The 14,833-nt window shown below is 34.4% G+C and overlaps 1 protein-coding gene across 1 annotated transcript; it reads left to right on the top strand.

Moving 5' to 3' along the window:
- Positions 1-332: 332 nt before the first annotated feature.
- On the top strand, positions 333-9,156 carry LOC106362770 (kinesin-like protein KIN-7K, chloroplastic). The gene is made up of 4 exons (XM_022702565.2): positions 333-8,014; positions 8,100-8,197; positions 8,408-8,497; positions 8,751-9,156. Exons 1-4 carry the CDS (start codon positions 7,764-7,766, stop codon positions 8,831-8,833), a joined length of 522 nt encoding a protein of 173 aa, XP_022558286.1. The 5' UTR covers positions 333-7,763; the 3' UTR covers positions 8,834-9,156.
- The last annotated feature ends 5,677 nt before the right edge of the window (positions 9,157-14,833 follow it).

Below are 14,833 nucleotides of genomic sequence, written 5' to 3'. Positions count from 1 at the left end.
GCTATATGCTTCTGCATATCTTTGGCGAATATAGAGCTCATCACATAAAAACAAAAAGATGATGAACCTAAATCTTCAAATTGCAATGCGATCTCTCGCGGAAGAATCAAAACCTTGAAGTTGCTGTACTTTTCTTTTCTGTATGGTTCTCTGAGTGGGACTAAGTATTATTTTTAATATTATTTTTTTTTGTAATTATTACTATTTTTATTTTTTTATTTTTTTTATTTTAAAAACATAATATAACTTTGACAATATTTTATTTTTTTTTATAAAAGATATCATATTTGAAATAACACAATCTTATTGGTTGGTGAACCTATAGGTTCAGGGTGAACCCAAAAATAAGTCAATAAAGAACAACAATATTTATTTGATATATCTATTCTATTAAAACTCCTGTATGACCGATTGATATTAATTGGGTCCAACTTAAATTTTTTACATTTTTGTATAACTGCATCAATTTTGATATTAATTGGGTCCAACTTAAATTTTTTACGTTTTTGTATAACTGCATCAATTTATAATAAAGCGATGTAACCAGTAACCACCCTTCATTTATATCACGTATTCTCATTTAATAATCAGCTGCGCTTTCCTTTTGCTTAATAACTAGGTGATAACCCTCGTCCTGCGCGGAACGAGGAGATTATTAAAGTATTATAACTTTTAATATGTAGACATAATAAAAGTTAAAGGCATAGTAAGAAAAATATATCTAAGAAAGTACGGATTATAGCGAGAAATTTTAGTATGTAAATATAAATTTATATGCGATGGCCATCAAAATTTAATTGTATATTTGTTTGCATGCGGGTAAATTATAAATATAATATTAAATGAAACATAAGCAATAGTCTAATAAAATATAAAAGGAACAATGTATAAAAAACAAAAGAAAATTAAAAATAGAGACAAAATAACTGCTGTCAATAATGCATTCAGAAGTCTTCGTTTGCAATCCTATTATGAGCAATAGCAAAGAGATTATCTAGAGAATTTAAAAATATTATTTAACAAAATATGTGAATGCATGTATTACCTCAATCTTAAAACATCAATTTCTGGAACACCAATGGGATCGAAGACAGTTTTGGAAATTCCATCAATGTTAGTAACCCTCTTAAGTCGGCCTTATTATGAAATATGTCAAATATTAGCAAAATATAAATATAATATCAGCTCCTATTAATCGATTGTATATGCAATAAATACAATAGATTACTTTGTCCCCAATTAATTTGCCAACACTGTAAAACACATAATACTATGTCTGCATGTATAGAATTCCATAAATCATTGAAAACATGAGCAAGTGCACCATAAGCGACACTTAATGACGACGTTACTGTAAAAGAAAAAAAGAAGGGTTCAAACCATGTGATACTATACAAATGTATATCTTTCTTTTTACAGATGTTGAATACTTACGGGATGTGTAGTACGAAAAAACGGATTTCGTGGTCGATGATACCATTATTTCCGTTCGTAAAAACAGATGGAATTAAATCTATAAAAATAAGAAGGACTTACATAAATTTATTATTTATTTAAGATAAAACAAAACATAAGAAATATAATTATTATTTTCATAATATAAATTATGAATATACAATAAAATTAAACATAGGCAACATGATAATAAAATGCTACATGAAATAAGTTATAAAGAAACAAAAAAAAAAACTGATAAAACTTTCTCCTGGTTTTCTTTGAATAAAAAGTCAGAGATGAAATTCATAGCTCTCAAATTTTATATGCTTGTTTTGTAGCAAGTTGATTGTGATACGGTGTGTCAAAGTTATGTATGATATATGTAGTTATAATTGGTAGGATTAAGTGCATAAGGATTACATCAAGAAATTTGTTCCGCGAGATTATAAGCATTCAAAAAATTAAAAATATTATTTGTATATTTATTGACTTACCATAATATTTTTGAAAAATTATTAGTTACTTTCCTATATAAACCGCACCGGACTGAGTCATTACGATTGTGTAAATACGTTATCCATATTTAGTCTAGTTTTTCAATTACTTGTTGATACAACAATTACTCTTGCGGAGAATAATCAATCTCCATAAATATATTAATACTTATTGACGTAATTGACGAAATTAAAATACATGATCAACTCTGAAAATAATTATTCAACAAATCGTTGGTCTGAATTGGTGTTAGACACTTACAAATTGTTCCAATTTCCATATATATATACTGGCCTAAGTTAAAATTTTCCTATAATGCTTCTTTGATTCCTAATTTGTGAATATATAACAGGAAATAATGTCATATATAGTTAAATACATTCATTAATTTTAAATATTCTTCAAGACTTATGATTATGATTTATTGATTAATTTTCATACAAATACTGTCCGCTTAAATAGATTTTTATATTTACGATTTTTATATTTACCGGAATATATGACTTTTTTAAAAAAATAGATAGATCTTTGCATTGCAGATAACCGGACCGGAAATAAGCTTATAGTCCACGTTATATATATTTAGCAAAATCCACGTTATATATATAGCTTATAGTCCACGTTATATATAACCGGACCGAAAATTTATGATTATGATTCTAACATAATAATAAACTACTTCAAATGATCCCATTTCATGTGTGATTAAGTAAAATGACCAATGCAATTTTATTGAAGTGGGGTGGGTGAGGAAGATCACGTGATTTATATATAGTACCCCATAGTCAGGGTTAATTTCACCCAAATTCGGAACAAACGAATACTCTCTTACATTTAGTACTAATAATCCCTAACTTTTAGTCTATATTTTTAAAATTGGAAAGTTTTACAATTAAGAAAGAAACAAATATAAAGGAATCTTGACTCTAAGATTTGACCAAATAACCAAACGATTTGATAAATGTTGAATTTATTTTGTTGTCTTTTACAAAAGAGTTAATATTCTGCCTCTCATAAATTCCCGTTTTTTTTTCCAAATCGGATTGTAATCATATAGTATAATGTATATGACCAATGGCATTTGGTTGTAATTATTCTAGTTCACAAAGGGTTTTTTAAAAAAGTTAGTGAGAGTGTATGAGGTGATGACACATAGGAAATGACACTCATGTAATAAACACATGAGACCAAGGTTTATTTCTATGAATGTTCCTCCTTTAATAAGTAAGGGATCAGTTGGGCTTTTATTTTTTAAACGAAATTTAAATGTAACCACTACACAATGAGGATTGTAACCACCACATCATATCACCTAAAATTTGGGAGCCACCATTTAAAATAAAGTTATTGTTTAATTAAAAAATCTATTCTATTAAAACACAAGTATGACCAATTGATATATGTTGAGTCTAATAATTGTTTTTCTATGTTATGAAATCTAAAAAAAAATAAAACATAATACTTTTAAACTGAATTGAAATTAAAACTGTATTTCCATAACTACCATTTATTGGTCAAAACATGTATTTTGTAACCTCCTTTCCATAATTATCGATGACCACACCACTTCTTTCTAATATTTATATTCGACAACTGTTATATAAATGATAATAATTATTCTTTTCTTTTGGGTTTATATCAAAACTAAGTTTGCTTACTTCCTTTCAACAGTATTCTATCAAAATTTTCTTTTGTGTGTTATTGGATAATCTGAACCTTTTTCTTTTTAGAATTTTAACCTTTTATTTTATTAATAGAACACATTATTTTATATAATTATGTATACATTTACATTATTGACATATCTTTCTATAATTGTATGCTAATTATTTCTTATAATCTCAGTTAAAAAGTACAAAATTTAATTTTTATATCACAGACACTTTCTATTTGTTAAGAAATACAAAATAAAAACACTTATTGTAGTTTCATTTTTTCACCTTTAATATTATGAAAGAAGATATATACTATTTTCACCGACTATTAAAATATAATATTTATTAATAATAAAATTTGGTATATTTAATTATTTTAACTAATTATAACTTACATCTCACCTAAAAAATTAGAATTTATTCAACTAGACATTAATTTATTCAAATTTTAAATATTTTACATAGACATTACAAGATGTTAAAATAGGGTTTAACGGTTTTAATAGAAATAAACATTCATATAAACTCATTTAATTTAACGGGACCGAAATAGGTTATTCGATCAAAAATATTTATTAAATGTTATCTATTCTATTAAAACAACAATATGACCGATCAATAAAAGTAGAATCCAACTATTTTTTTTATTTAAAGAGTTATTATCTATTAAGTAAATAATATAACTGTAACCCACTAACCCCATATTTCTTTTTGTAAACGAACCCACTAATTCTATATTTTAGAATTAGTTTTGTGTTTTAAAGGTAACGTGGTTACATTGGATCACAATTTATAAAACCCATTTTATTTTGTTAAATAGGATTACAAAGAGAAACACAATTACAATTACAAAGAAAAATATAAATATGATTATAAAGAAAAATATAAATATGAAAATTAATTTTTTTTTTAAAAAATGTAAAACAAAAAATATACCCGAATCTAGTGTTTTCATAAATTATATGTAGATAGAATACACAGCACAACGATGCACACAGCATATGCAACGTTAAAGTTTAGATTTTAAAATAATAAAAAACCATAATACATTTTTAACCGTAGATTTTAAGTTACATATAGATATCCATATAACTCGTACGATGAAACTTTGAATTTTGTGAAAGAAAACTCCAATAAGTTAATATAATCATGTTATATAATGTACATAAATTTTAAAGGTGAGTACTGTTTATGAGGAAACAAATCAGATATGCACGATTTTGTTTCCTACAAATGGCTAATTTTACCAATTTATATTTAAGTTGTTTAGATTGTTTTCCTTCGAGTGTGTATAGAAAATTTATTCAAAAGTATGTGGTTCATTGAATATTGATATTTACAATGAACACGTTTCATACATAGATGACATATAGATATTAACCTAAAATAACCTTAACAAAAATTAAAATACAATAACTTTCAAATCAATATTCATATTATTAGTATATATAATAATACTTAGTCCCACTCACATTTACCATCGGCTTTCCAAAACTTTGTGCTACATTATGTTTCATCTTTCAATGGCCAACACTAAACAAAAACCAGTTTCAATCTTATTGCTTACTACATTTTGCCTCTTGTCGTTATACTTTGTGAAAAATCAAGCCTTCTCAAAAGTCTCATATCCATCTACCTTAGGTCTAAACCAAGATAAACTAACACATCTTCACTTCTACTTCCACGACATGTATGGTCACAACCCAACATCAGTGAAAGTAGCAGAAGCCGCACAAACAAACACATCTAAAACATATTTTGGTTCCATGTTCGTAATGGATTGTCCTCTAACTACACTTCCTAATATAGGCTCCAAGAGAATAGGGTATGCACAGGGTATGACCGCATCTGCATCTCAAACCGAATTGGGATTGTTGATGATTAATTCTCCATTTTGTGTTTACGGAAAGAGAATATAACGGAAGCACGATTAGCATTCTTGGACGTAACCTTGTGTTTGAGAATGTTAGGGAGATGCCTGTTGTTGGAGGCAGTGGCGCGTTTCGATTCGCTAGAGGATATGCCGAGGGAAAGACTTATTCATTAGATGTTAAGTCTGGAAATGCAACTCTTGAATATAATGTATTTATCTTGCATCCTTGATGTGTTATACAATAATGTTAAAGCCAAAGTATTTTATTATCTTTGATTCCGTGAATTTTTTTGATAATTACAGTGATGATTTTTCATAATTTATAAATTTGTTTGTTTTTTCTAAATTAATATGTAACTGTTTCCTGATTTGGAGAACAATAATCACCAATGCAGATCAATTCTTTACTACAGAGTCAAACCGCAATAAGAACTACCACATGTAATGTGAGAGACTCAAAGTTTAGAATCCAAATGTTTTTTTTTTTTGACAAAGTAGAATCCAAATGTTTTTCGATTAATTTGTTTGGTTTGATATGGATCTTTACAATACATTTTTTTTGTAAACTATATATTTTATTTTCATTGTTAATCTTTACAATACATTTGCCTAAACACTAATCATTTACAAAACTGGTTGTTATAGTTTTCATTTTTTGTTGGTCCAAGATGCGACCGAGACACTTCAAATCTCTACTTATCTCTTTAAAGAAATGTTTAATCAACCAAGGTTTAGCTATCTCTGTAATACAATTTTCACTTCCATTAATATTCACATTCTCGTGAATATCGATTGTTGGATTTAAATAAAAACCAAGTCCTTCGCATCAACTGCCAAAGTCAATGTTAGTAAATAATTAAATTTAGTCTTCCAGATTTTAGAGACTTTTTCTTTTTTTTAATTATTCTGCCGGGAAACAAAATAAAATTTAAAAAATTAAAGAAGAGGAAAATCGTCACGCTCTCACTAAACTGTATCCGTGAAGGCAAAAAATACAGTATAAAAAAAGTATGTATGTATACACTTGTTGCTATCTCTCCTCTCTCTTTCTCACACCTGAGCCATTAATATGGTGGGATGTTTATGTTTACGAGAAACCCAAACTTACAAACAATTGAAAACGAGACTAGTTGTTATTCAATCGCAATCAACGACTAATCTCTGCTACTCTCTGAGATCTCTCTTACGTTTTGCATTCAATTCCTTATTTTAAAATTAGCGGCGATGATGCTCCTTTCATTCACCAGAGGTTTCCCAAAAAAAAACCCGGTGATAATTCACTAAATCCAACGGTAACTGTGGGAACTATCCATTGGTGTTCTTTATTCGACCTTCCTTTGCGATTGTGATTCTCTGATTCGTTCCACGTCATCGCTTATTCTTTTTATATTGCAAACCATTTTCTGGCTTTGGCATGAACTGTGAGTAAAGCGCGTAAGTTTAGGCTTTTCTTTTGTTCTCTTTGGTGCTTTTTAGCCAATGTTTAAGAAGCTGCATTATGGGGTGCGTAAACCAACTTTTTGAGTGCATAGACCAATTTTTGAAAAGATCAGTTAGAAAAAATAGTTTTGTTTAGGTCTGATTTGCCGCCTAGGCGGATAGATAGGCCCCGCATAGACTGATTTTTAGAACACTGTTCTTATTGGTGGATAGTCACTTTCAATTCCGGGGAAGCTATAAACAAACTTAATGAAACTGTTCACTTTTCGGTGTTCTTGCTGTTGTCAGTTTTAAGAGATGATGAAAGAAAGCTTTCTATAACTGGTTGGATTGGTATAAGCTGGTGGTCACTTTTAGAAAGTTTTACTGAGATGCTTGGAACCTTCATTTGCTTAGAAATAGGAAATGCTTTTTTATGCTTTCGGTTGGTTTACTAGTTAGCTTCATGAGGAATTTCTTCTGTTTGATTGGCGGAGAGATCAGAGATCGTCTCTTAAATGTTTGAGAAACTTAAGCCTCTTAATTTGAGTCTGGAGCTCAGTTCATGAAGATGTCAAAATAGTAGTATGTGTGAACAGTCTTCCTAGAGTAACCTTGAGTCAGTAGATACAATGGCGGACACAGAAAAATATTTAACATGGGTCATAGTTTAATTGGACCTAGAACAAGAAAAAAAATGTTATTTGAGCTATAGTCACGACTAATCACAGTTTACAAATCATTATTTCATATTTTAACCTGTGTCAGTTGACACCCCTTTATTGTACATGGGTCCGCCTCTGAGTAGATATCACTGCTTCTTTGTGTGTTGATTGATTTTTGTACCCGTGTCTTCATTCAGTGTTCTGGAGTTTTGACTTGTGATGGCGTCTAGACAAGGATCGAAGTCGAGGAAAGCAGGGTCTAGCAATTTTAAGGGTGCTGACTCTACTGCTTCGTCAACAACCTCGTCATCAAAGCTTTATCAAGAGACTTCTATTGATGATGGCCATAGCTTCCCTGCTTCTTCATCTGCTCAAAGCAAGCAGCACTTCTTCTCATCAGATTCGTTTCCACAAAGTGCTCAGCCTTCTAAAGAAAACGTCACAGTGACAGTTCGCTTTCGCCCACTCAGGTTCCCACTGTTACGCTTGTATGGCTTACAAATATAAGGTTGATGTTTGTTCTGTGAATTTGACTTTTTCTTTCCTTGACGTTAGTCCAAGGGAAATCCACAATGGGGAAGAGGTTGCTTGGTATGCAGATGGGGAAACAATCGTGCGTAATGAGCATAATCCGACAATAGCTTATTCATATGGTTAGTCATTAACAGTTTAATTAGTGTCATGGTGGTTCCATAATTTTCATAAATAATACTGTATGTGGGCACATTTCTCACAAATAACAAATTAAGGACAAATATTTAATTGGATATTTTTTCTTCCATTTTTTTTGATATTTTGATTTTCCATGTTGTTTTCTTGAAGTTGTCTTTCAACCTGTAACTGATTGATGCTCTTTCTGGCAGATCGTGTATTTGGACCTACAACCACAACACGCAATGTCTACGATGTTGCTGCACACCATGTTGTTAATGGAGTTATGGAGGGGATTAACGGTATGACGTGACCAGCTTTCATGATAGTCTATTTTGTATTTAGAACTCAATTTGTGATACCAACTCATGTATCCAAGAGCGTACCTTTTTTGAAATCCTTTGTTGAAGGACTTAGTTCAATGATTTTGATCATTCATGTTACATCACAAAGGCTGGCTGTTCTCAGTTTTTTTATTCTTCAGAACAGTTTTGACTTCGCTGTTCTTACTAGTTGATTTTGATATCGTGACATTGAATGTTAATCCAACTACAGGGACCATTTTTGCATATGGAGTGACAAGCAGTGGGAAGACTCACACGATGCATGTAAGATCCCTAATACCGTTTGACTGTTGAAACCATGTTTGCATTTAACTTTAGAGTGTCCATGAATTTGTACTTATATTATTTTGGCTGATTTTTTGGGTTCAAATGTCAGGGTGACCAGAGATCTCCTGGTATTATACCGTTAGCAGTGAAAGATGCTTTCAGCATTATCTTTTTTTTTTTTTTTTTTTTGGATAACCCGGTGTATCCTGTCCGTATTTTTCGGCCGGACCACGCTGATGTGTCGAGTTTTAACCCGATTATCTAACTGCAAGTGCACAGTAAAGTACGCAGTAGTAATGCGGGATCGAATCCACAGGGACCGATGATCACACGTAGAGTTGCAGACAAGTTAATAGCTACAGCGAACGAAGATATATTTTTGATGGTTTTTATTTAATTTTCTTAGGTGTCACAAAACATAAACAAGCATGTAAAAAAAATGATTTAAATGATTTGAAAACTATTTTAAAACAAACGTTGGGCATTGGGAATTCTCAGGGATTTCTTTTTAATCAAGATACAATTAATGGAAGACACAGATATATATTAAGAACCGTCTAGAACTCAAACACGATAATAGAATTAACCTACTTCCGTAGCGCTAATTCTCTATGTTATAGAAATCTCCACACTAACTTCCGCTGAGTTTCAATTTCTAAACAAGCATTAAGAACAGGTTCAATATGTTCACAAAGCGCAATAACATCAACTTCCGAGGGTTAAGGACACTTTGCTCATCTAAAGTATTTTCGGAAGTTCAAACAATCACTTTCGGTGCATCAAACAATCTGAAATCATGAACTAAGTGATCAATTCAGTTCAAGCAGTAAGAAATCCATTAGATGAAGAACCAAAACGTAATCCCTTAGTCTACACACGTTTTATGGATCAAAACATCAAGAAAACCCCTATGAGAACCCCTAAACCCAACTAGATGACTACTCACACATAACTAAGCAAGAACAAAACGATTTTGATGAAGAAAACATGATAAGATTGTATTAAAACAGAGTAAAGGTTCAGAAGATCTTCTCCAAATGGTTTTGAGATGAACTCCTTTACAAATCTTCACAAATCACACAAAACAAGTACAAAACACTCAAATCTTCTCTCTAGAACTTGTAAATCTCCTCCTTGGTCGCCCCTGGTCTTTTCTGAGTCTCAAAGGTCGAGTTCTTCTCCGAATTATTGAGGGGAGTGGGTAAAAAGGAGTGAAAAGCTCGTTTGTGCGTGTGGAGCCCGTAGAGCCTTAGATCGGTCGATCCACATATATCGGATCGGTCGATCTAGTGCATGAAAGCATAAGATCGGTCGATCCACATTGACTGGATCGGTCGATCTCGAGTCCTGTGCGATCAATACTTCATTCGGTCCATTGTTCGGTCTATCTTGCTTCTGAATAAATCCCGAATGCGTTCTTTTCTTTCAAGCTATCTAGTAACCTGCATATTACACTTAAGAACACCAAAACGCATCAAATAGACCAAAACATTAATTAAAACCGACCATTTAATTGCTCCAAAACGAGTTTAAAACCGTTAAAAACACGGAATATCAACTCCCCCAGACTTGAATCTTTGCTTGTCCTCAAGTAAAGAAGATTAAAATTTGGGAGCTCACTAACCCTCAGTAGACCTTACCTTGTGATTTCGCTAACCACTTGAATCAGAGACTGTCAAGGCTTTCATTCCAAATCCCCACCAAGACCTCGCAAACCTTCCCATATTTCAGACCTGCAAGTCTCAGTTTCAAGTAATCAACTCTTTACATTCATTAAAAAGGGCGTGACCTTTCCACCAAAGATATCTCCATCAGGTATAACGGGCTCGGTGTATGGGAGGCTGTTTTAGTGTTTAATTAGGTGAGGCTCAAGTGTTTGTGGGTATCAGCGATAACAACAAAAAAAATGCAAAACATTATGCAAAATCGCTGGAGAGACCGAGTATATTGATAACCATGTTTTCGAACTGCTCAAGTCTCAAATGATCAAAACCCAACAAATCTCAAACTCTAACCCCAAATTTAAACAAAGCATCATCTCTAGTACATAAAATAAAAATAAAATGTCTAAATCAAATATACTGAATGAGATATAAACATGAACTTTTTTTTTTTTTTTATTTTTTTTTTTTTTTTTTTTTTTTTTGAAGAAAACATATATAAACCGAAATCGAATATATACACTGCGATGCAATCACACACTTACAACACCCAATTTTTCCATTTACACCTCTAGACACACAGGTCCGTGTCTAACCACCTAAATGTTCCGATCCTACCTAAGCAGTCGGATGAACCATGTCTACCCTAATCTCTCCATTGTTTTTGCACATGTATGCACATATAATCAGTGTGTAAGAATGCATGGAGATGAAATAAAAGGGTACGGTGTAGGTGTGGTACCAAACTATTGATGAGTCTGGCCATTCAGGATTATTAAAGAGTGGTAAAATGTGGTAAAGAAAATCCTGAATGTGTATATGGTGTACCGTTTCCTGATGTTGATTCCTGGTCAAAAGAAATTAAATTCATTAATGGTCAAAAATATTTGAGTCGATTACAATTCACCGAGACTTGATAAAAGATTTAAGGAGAGGTTGCTTGGTCAAGTAGTTCCTCGGTTTGTCTGCGCTAACAGTCCTGAAAAATGGTCAATATGAAATGTAATACACAACACACAAGGAAATAGTCTAATAATCATCACAGGGTCTGAGAAAAATACGTAGAGTTTTTTTTTTTTTTTTTTTTTTTTTAAAACACAATCAAATCCGATAAACTAAGAAAATAAAAGAAATAAAAGCAATATGGTACATAAGTAGCATCCTCCCCCAGACTTACTTCACACCGTCTCGGTGTGAAAATAATTCCAAGAGAGATTACCGATCAGGCGTTGCGGTCAGTACGCCTCTTGGAGCGCCTCTCCAAGGCTCCATCATCATCAGAGTCCTCCGCTGCCTCAGGTCCAGCAGCGGTGTCGTGAGCGCCTGAGTCGTCATCGCTATCTCCAGAAACAGCTGGCTGTGATGCGCATCCCTTCTTAATGTTGCAGATTCCCTTCCACATCTTCAGCAGTATGGAGTTGTTGGTTTGATGGCTCTTGATCGACCAAGCGTTGATCTCAGCAGCGGATGCAGTAGCGGGAGGTGCTGGTGGCAGCATATACGGAGTGAAATCCGTGGGGAAAAGACTTTCCTCATCTTCAGGTTCCTCCTCTATATCATCATGTGGTGTCTGCTGGTGTGTCGATGATGATGCGACTCCTTTCTTCTTCAGTGTCGCGGGTCTGGTGCAGAGAGATGCAGGCGGTGGTAGAAATATGATAGCACCTGGATCAGTCAGCTCGGTGATGGCGGTATCGGGTAGCTTGATAAATTGCTCCCTCCCTTGTTGGTTCTGGAATTGGTAGATATGAGGGGCGGACTTGTCGATGCTTCCTCGCCAAGGGCCGGTGAGGTAGTGGCTGCTAATGAGTGCTCTCATGTCGAAAAAGTTCTGATACATCCCCTTTTTATCCACCACTCTGTCAACAGGTGGAAGAAACACTCCACAATGCCTTAAGATCTGTGTGATAACCGCTCCAAACCCACATCTCTTCGTATCTGAAACTTTGAAGTACGCAAGCTTCTCCGCGATCACAGCTCCTATGTTTATGTCCTTCCCGCTAACATAGGTAATGTCCGCGCCTTGAGGCCATAGGTGTCCAGCCCCGATGAACAGAAGAGCTAGCTCATCTTTTGTCACTGCAGCGGGTTCCGTCTTCCCATAGATAACACTGCTGATCACTCTCACTGCATATCGCAGAACAGGGCTACGTATTCTCGCTTGCTTGGCCTCTCGAGAGATGAAGTTTCCTGAAGCGATGAATGTCCAGAAATCATTGTGTTCCGGGAAGTCGGGAACACAAGATTGACGTCCTTTCCCGAACCCAAAGACGTCGCACAGCTGAAAGATGGTCATGGAGTGGAACTGCCTGTTCACAATGAAGGATAACATCGCCTTATCAGCAACCGGGTTGTCCTCGTCAGGATGGTAGAGGCGGGCTGATGCGAGGAACTGCCTGGTCAAGTCAGCATAGCAATCACAGTGAAGATCGAAGATGTATCCCAGACCAATCTTCGCGAACAAGGCTTCAATATCCTCGGTTATCCCCAATGCATCTGTAGTGTCTCTGTGAGCGAAGCGCGACGGACATATTTCCACTCCCCTCATCTGCTCATAGAAATCATCATCATGTATATCCCACTGCTGGGTTATCTCTCGATTCGCAGGATGAGACCTATCCGTCTTTCGGAACCTGCCCTTTGTGCTGAGCCTAGCAGTCTGTACCGAGGAATCCCCACGCTCACTCTGCTTCTTCTGTCTCTTAGGCATTATCTGCAAAATTAATTCATCAAAACCCCAGTAAGAGACATATAGAAAAACACTCTTATATAATCATTTCTGATCAACCTCCCAAACATGTAAAAATTTAGCACACATCTCTTCTCTAAACTCAAAATAACACATCATACTCCATTCCAATTTTCGTTTTTCAATTAAAATCGAAAATTATTATTTTTTTTTTTATTTTTATTTTTTTTTTATTGCAAAATCGCAATTTATCCTACAAATTGGCAATCTAGGTAACCCATGAGTATAATCATCACAAATAAACCATCCTAGATGCTATTCCATTTAGAATTCGGAGATTCCCCTAAATCCAACCCTAGGGCGATTTTTGATTCTAAAATTAGAGAGTCATACCTGTGTCTTGATGAAAACTGATGGTAGAAATGGATAAAGCTTGAAAAACTAATGAGTTTAGCACCAAGGATTACAAAAATCGGTTGAGATATGATGAAAATCGATTTGCATGTTCTTTAGAGGTTTGAGAGAGTTTGAGAGGAGAAGAAGATGAAATAATATGTGTTTTGATCGATTTTTTCGCGATTTGGGTGTTTTGTGGGTGTTTTCCGGTTTAAATTAAGTGAAATCAAACCGGGCAATACTTACCTGGATCGATCGATCCATACAAGTCGGATCGACCGATCTATTTCTTAGATCGACCGCTCTGCATAACCCGGATCGACCGATCTATTTATGAGATCGACCGTTCTACGTATCCAGGATCGACCGATCAATTATCGGATCCCGACTGCTCTTCTTCCTTAGGATCGATCGATCTATGCCTGATCGTGATACATGCCTGAAAATCATCTAAAAACACAACCAAAAATCAATTCACACAAGAAAACATAATCACAAAAGAGAAAGAAAATCAAACCATGTGGGTTGCCTCCCAGTCAGCGCTTGTTTAAAGTCGCGAGCCTGACTATTTTGTTGTCCTTAGGCGAGATCGGGTTCCGTTAAAGGAATGTTGGTTCCTTCTTCGGGTTTTGCATCTGTGAAGTAAGGTTTTAGCCTCTGCCCATTGACGGTGAATTTCCTCCCATTGTCTTCCAAGACAACAGCTCCATAAGGTCTAACCTCTGTGATGGTGAAAGGTCCGGACCAACGAGACTTAAGCTTTCCAGGAAATAGCTTGAGTCTAGAGTTGAACAGAAGGACTTTGTCTCCAGCAGCGAAGTCTCTCGGGATTATCTTTCTGTCATGCCATGCCTTAGTTCTTTCCTTGTAGATTTTGGTGTTCTCATAGGCGTTCAACCGAATCTCGTCCAGCTCGTTCAACTGAACCATCCTCCTTTCTGCTGCGGTTTTAATGTCGAAGTTCATCAACTTCGTTGCCCAAAAACCACTGTACTCCAATTCCACAGGTAGGTGACAAGACTTTCCATAGACCAGATTAAAAGGAGTGGTGCCCAAGGGAGTCTTGTAGGCGGTTCTATACGCCCATAAGGCGTCATCAAGCTTCACAGCCCAGTCTTTCCTTGTTTTGCCTACAGCCTTCTCCAAAATCCCCTTGATTTCTCGGTTCGATATTTCAACCTGCCCACTTGTCTGAGGATGATAAGGTGTAGCTACCTTATGCTTTACTCCATGTTTCTTCAGCAGTTTATCGAACGTCTTGTTGATGAAGTGAGAGCCTCC

Source organism: Brassica napus, chromosome C1 (genome assembly GCF_020379485.1).
Source record: "Brassica napus cultivar Da-Ae chromosome C1, Da-Ae, whole genome shotgun sequence".
NCBI lineage: Eukaryota > Viridiplantae > Streptophyta > Magnoliopsida > Brassicales > Brassicaceae > Brassica > Brassica napus.
Note: the sequence above shows the minus strand (reverse complement) of the source record. Positions and strands in the feature narration are given on the sequence as shown.

Coding starts and splice junctions, on each gene's coding strand:
- LOC106362770 (XM_022702565.2), top strand. CDS start 7,764: ATGGCGTCTAGACAAGGATCGAAGTCGAGGAAAGCAGGGTCTAGCAAT. Junction 8,015..8,099: donor GTTCGCTTTCGCCCACTCAG/GTTCCCACTGTT, acceptor CCTTGACGTTAG/TCCAAGGGAAATCCACAATG. Junction 8,498..8,750: donor AGTTATGGAGGGGATTAACG/GTATGACGTGAC, acceptor ATCCAACTACAG/GGACCATTTTTGCATATGGA.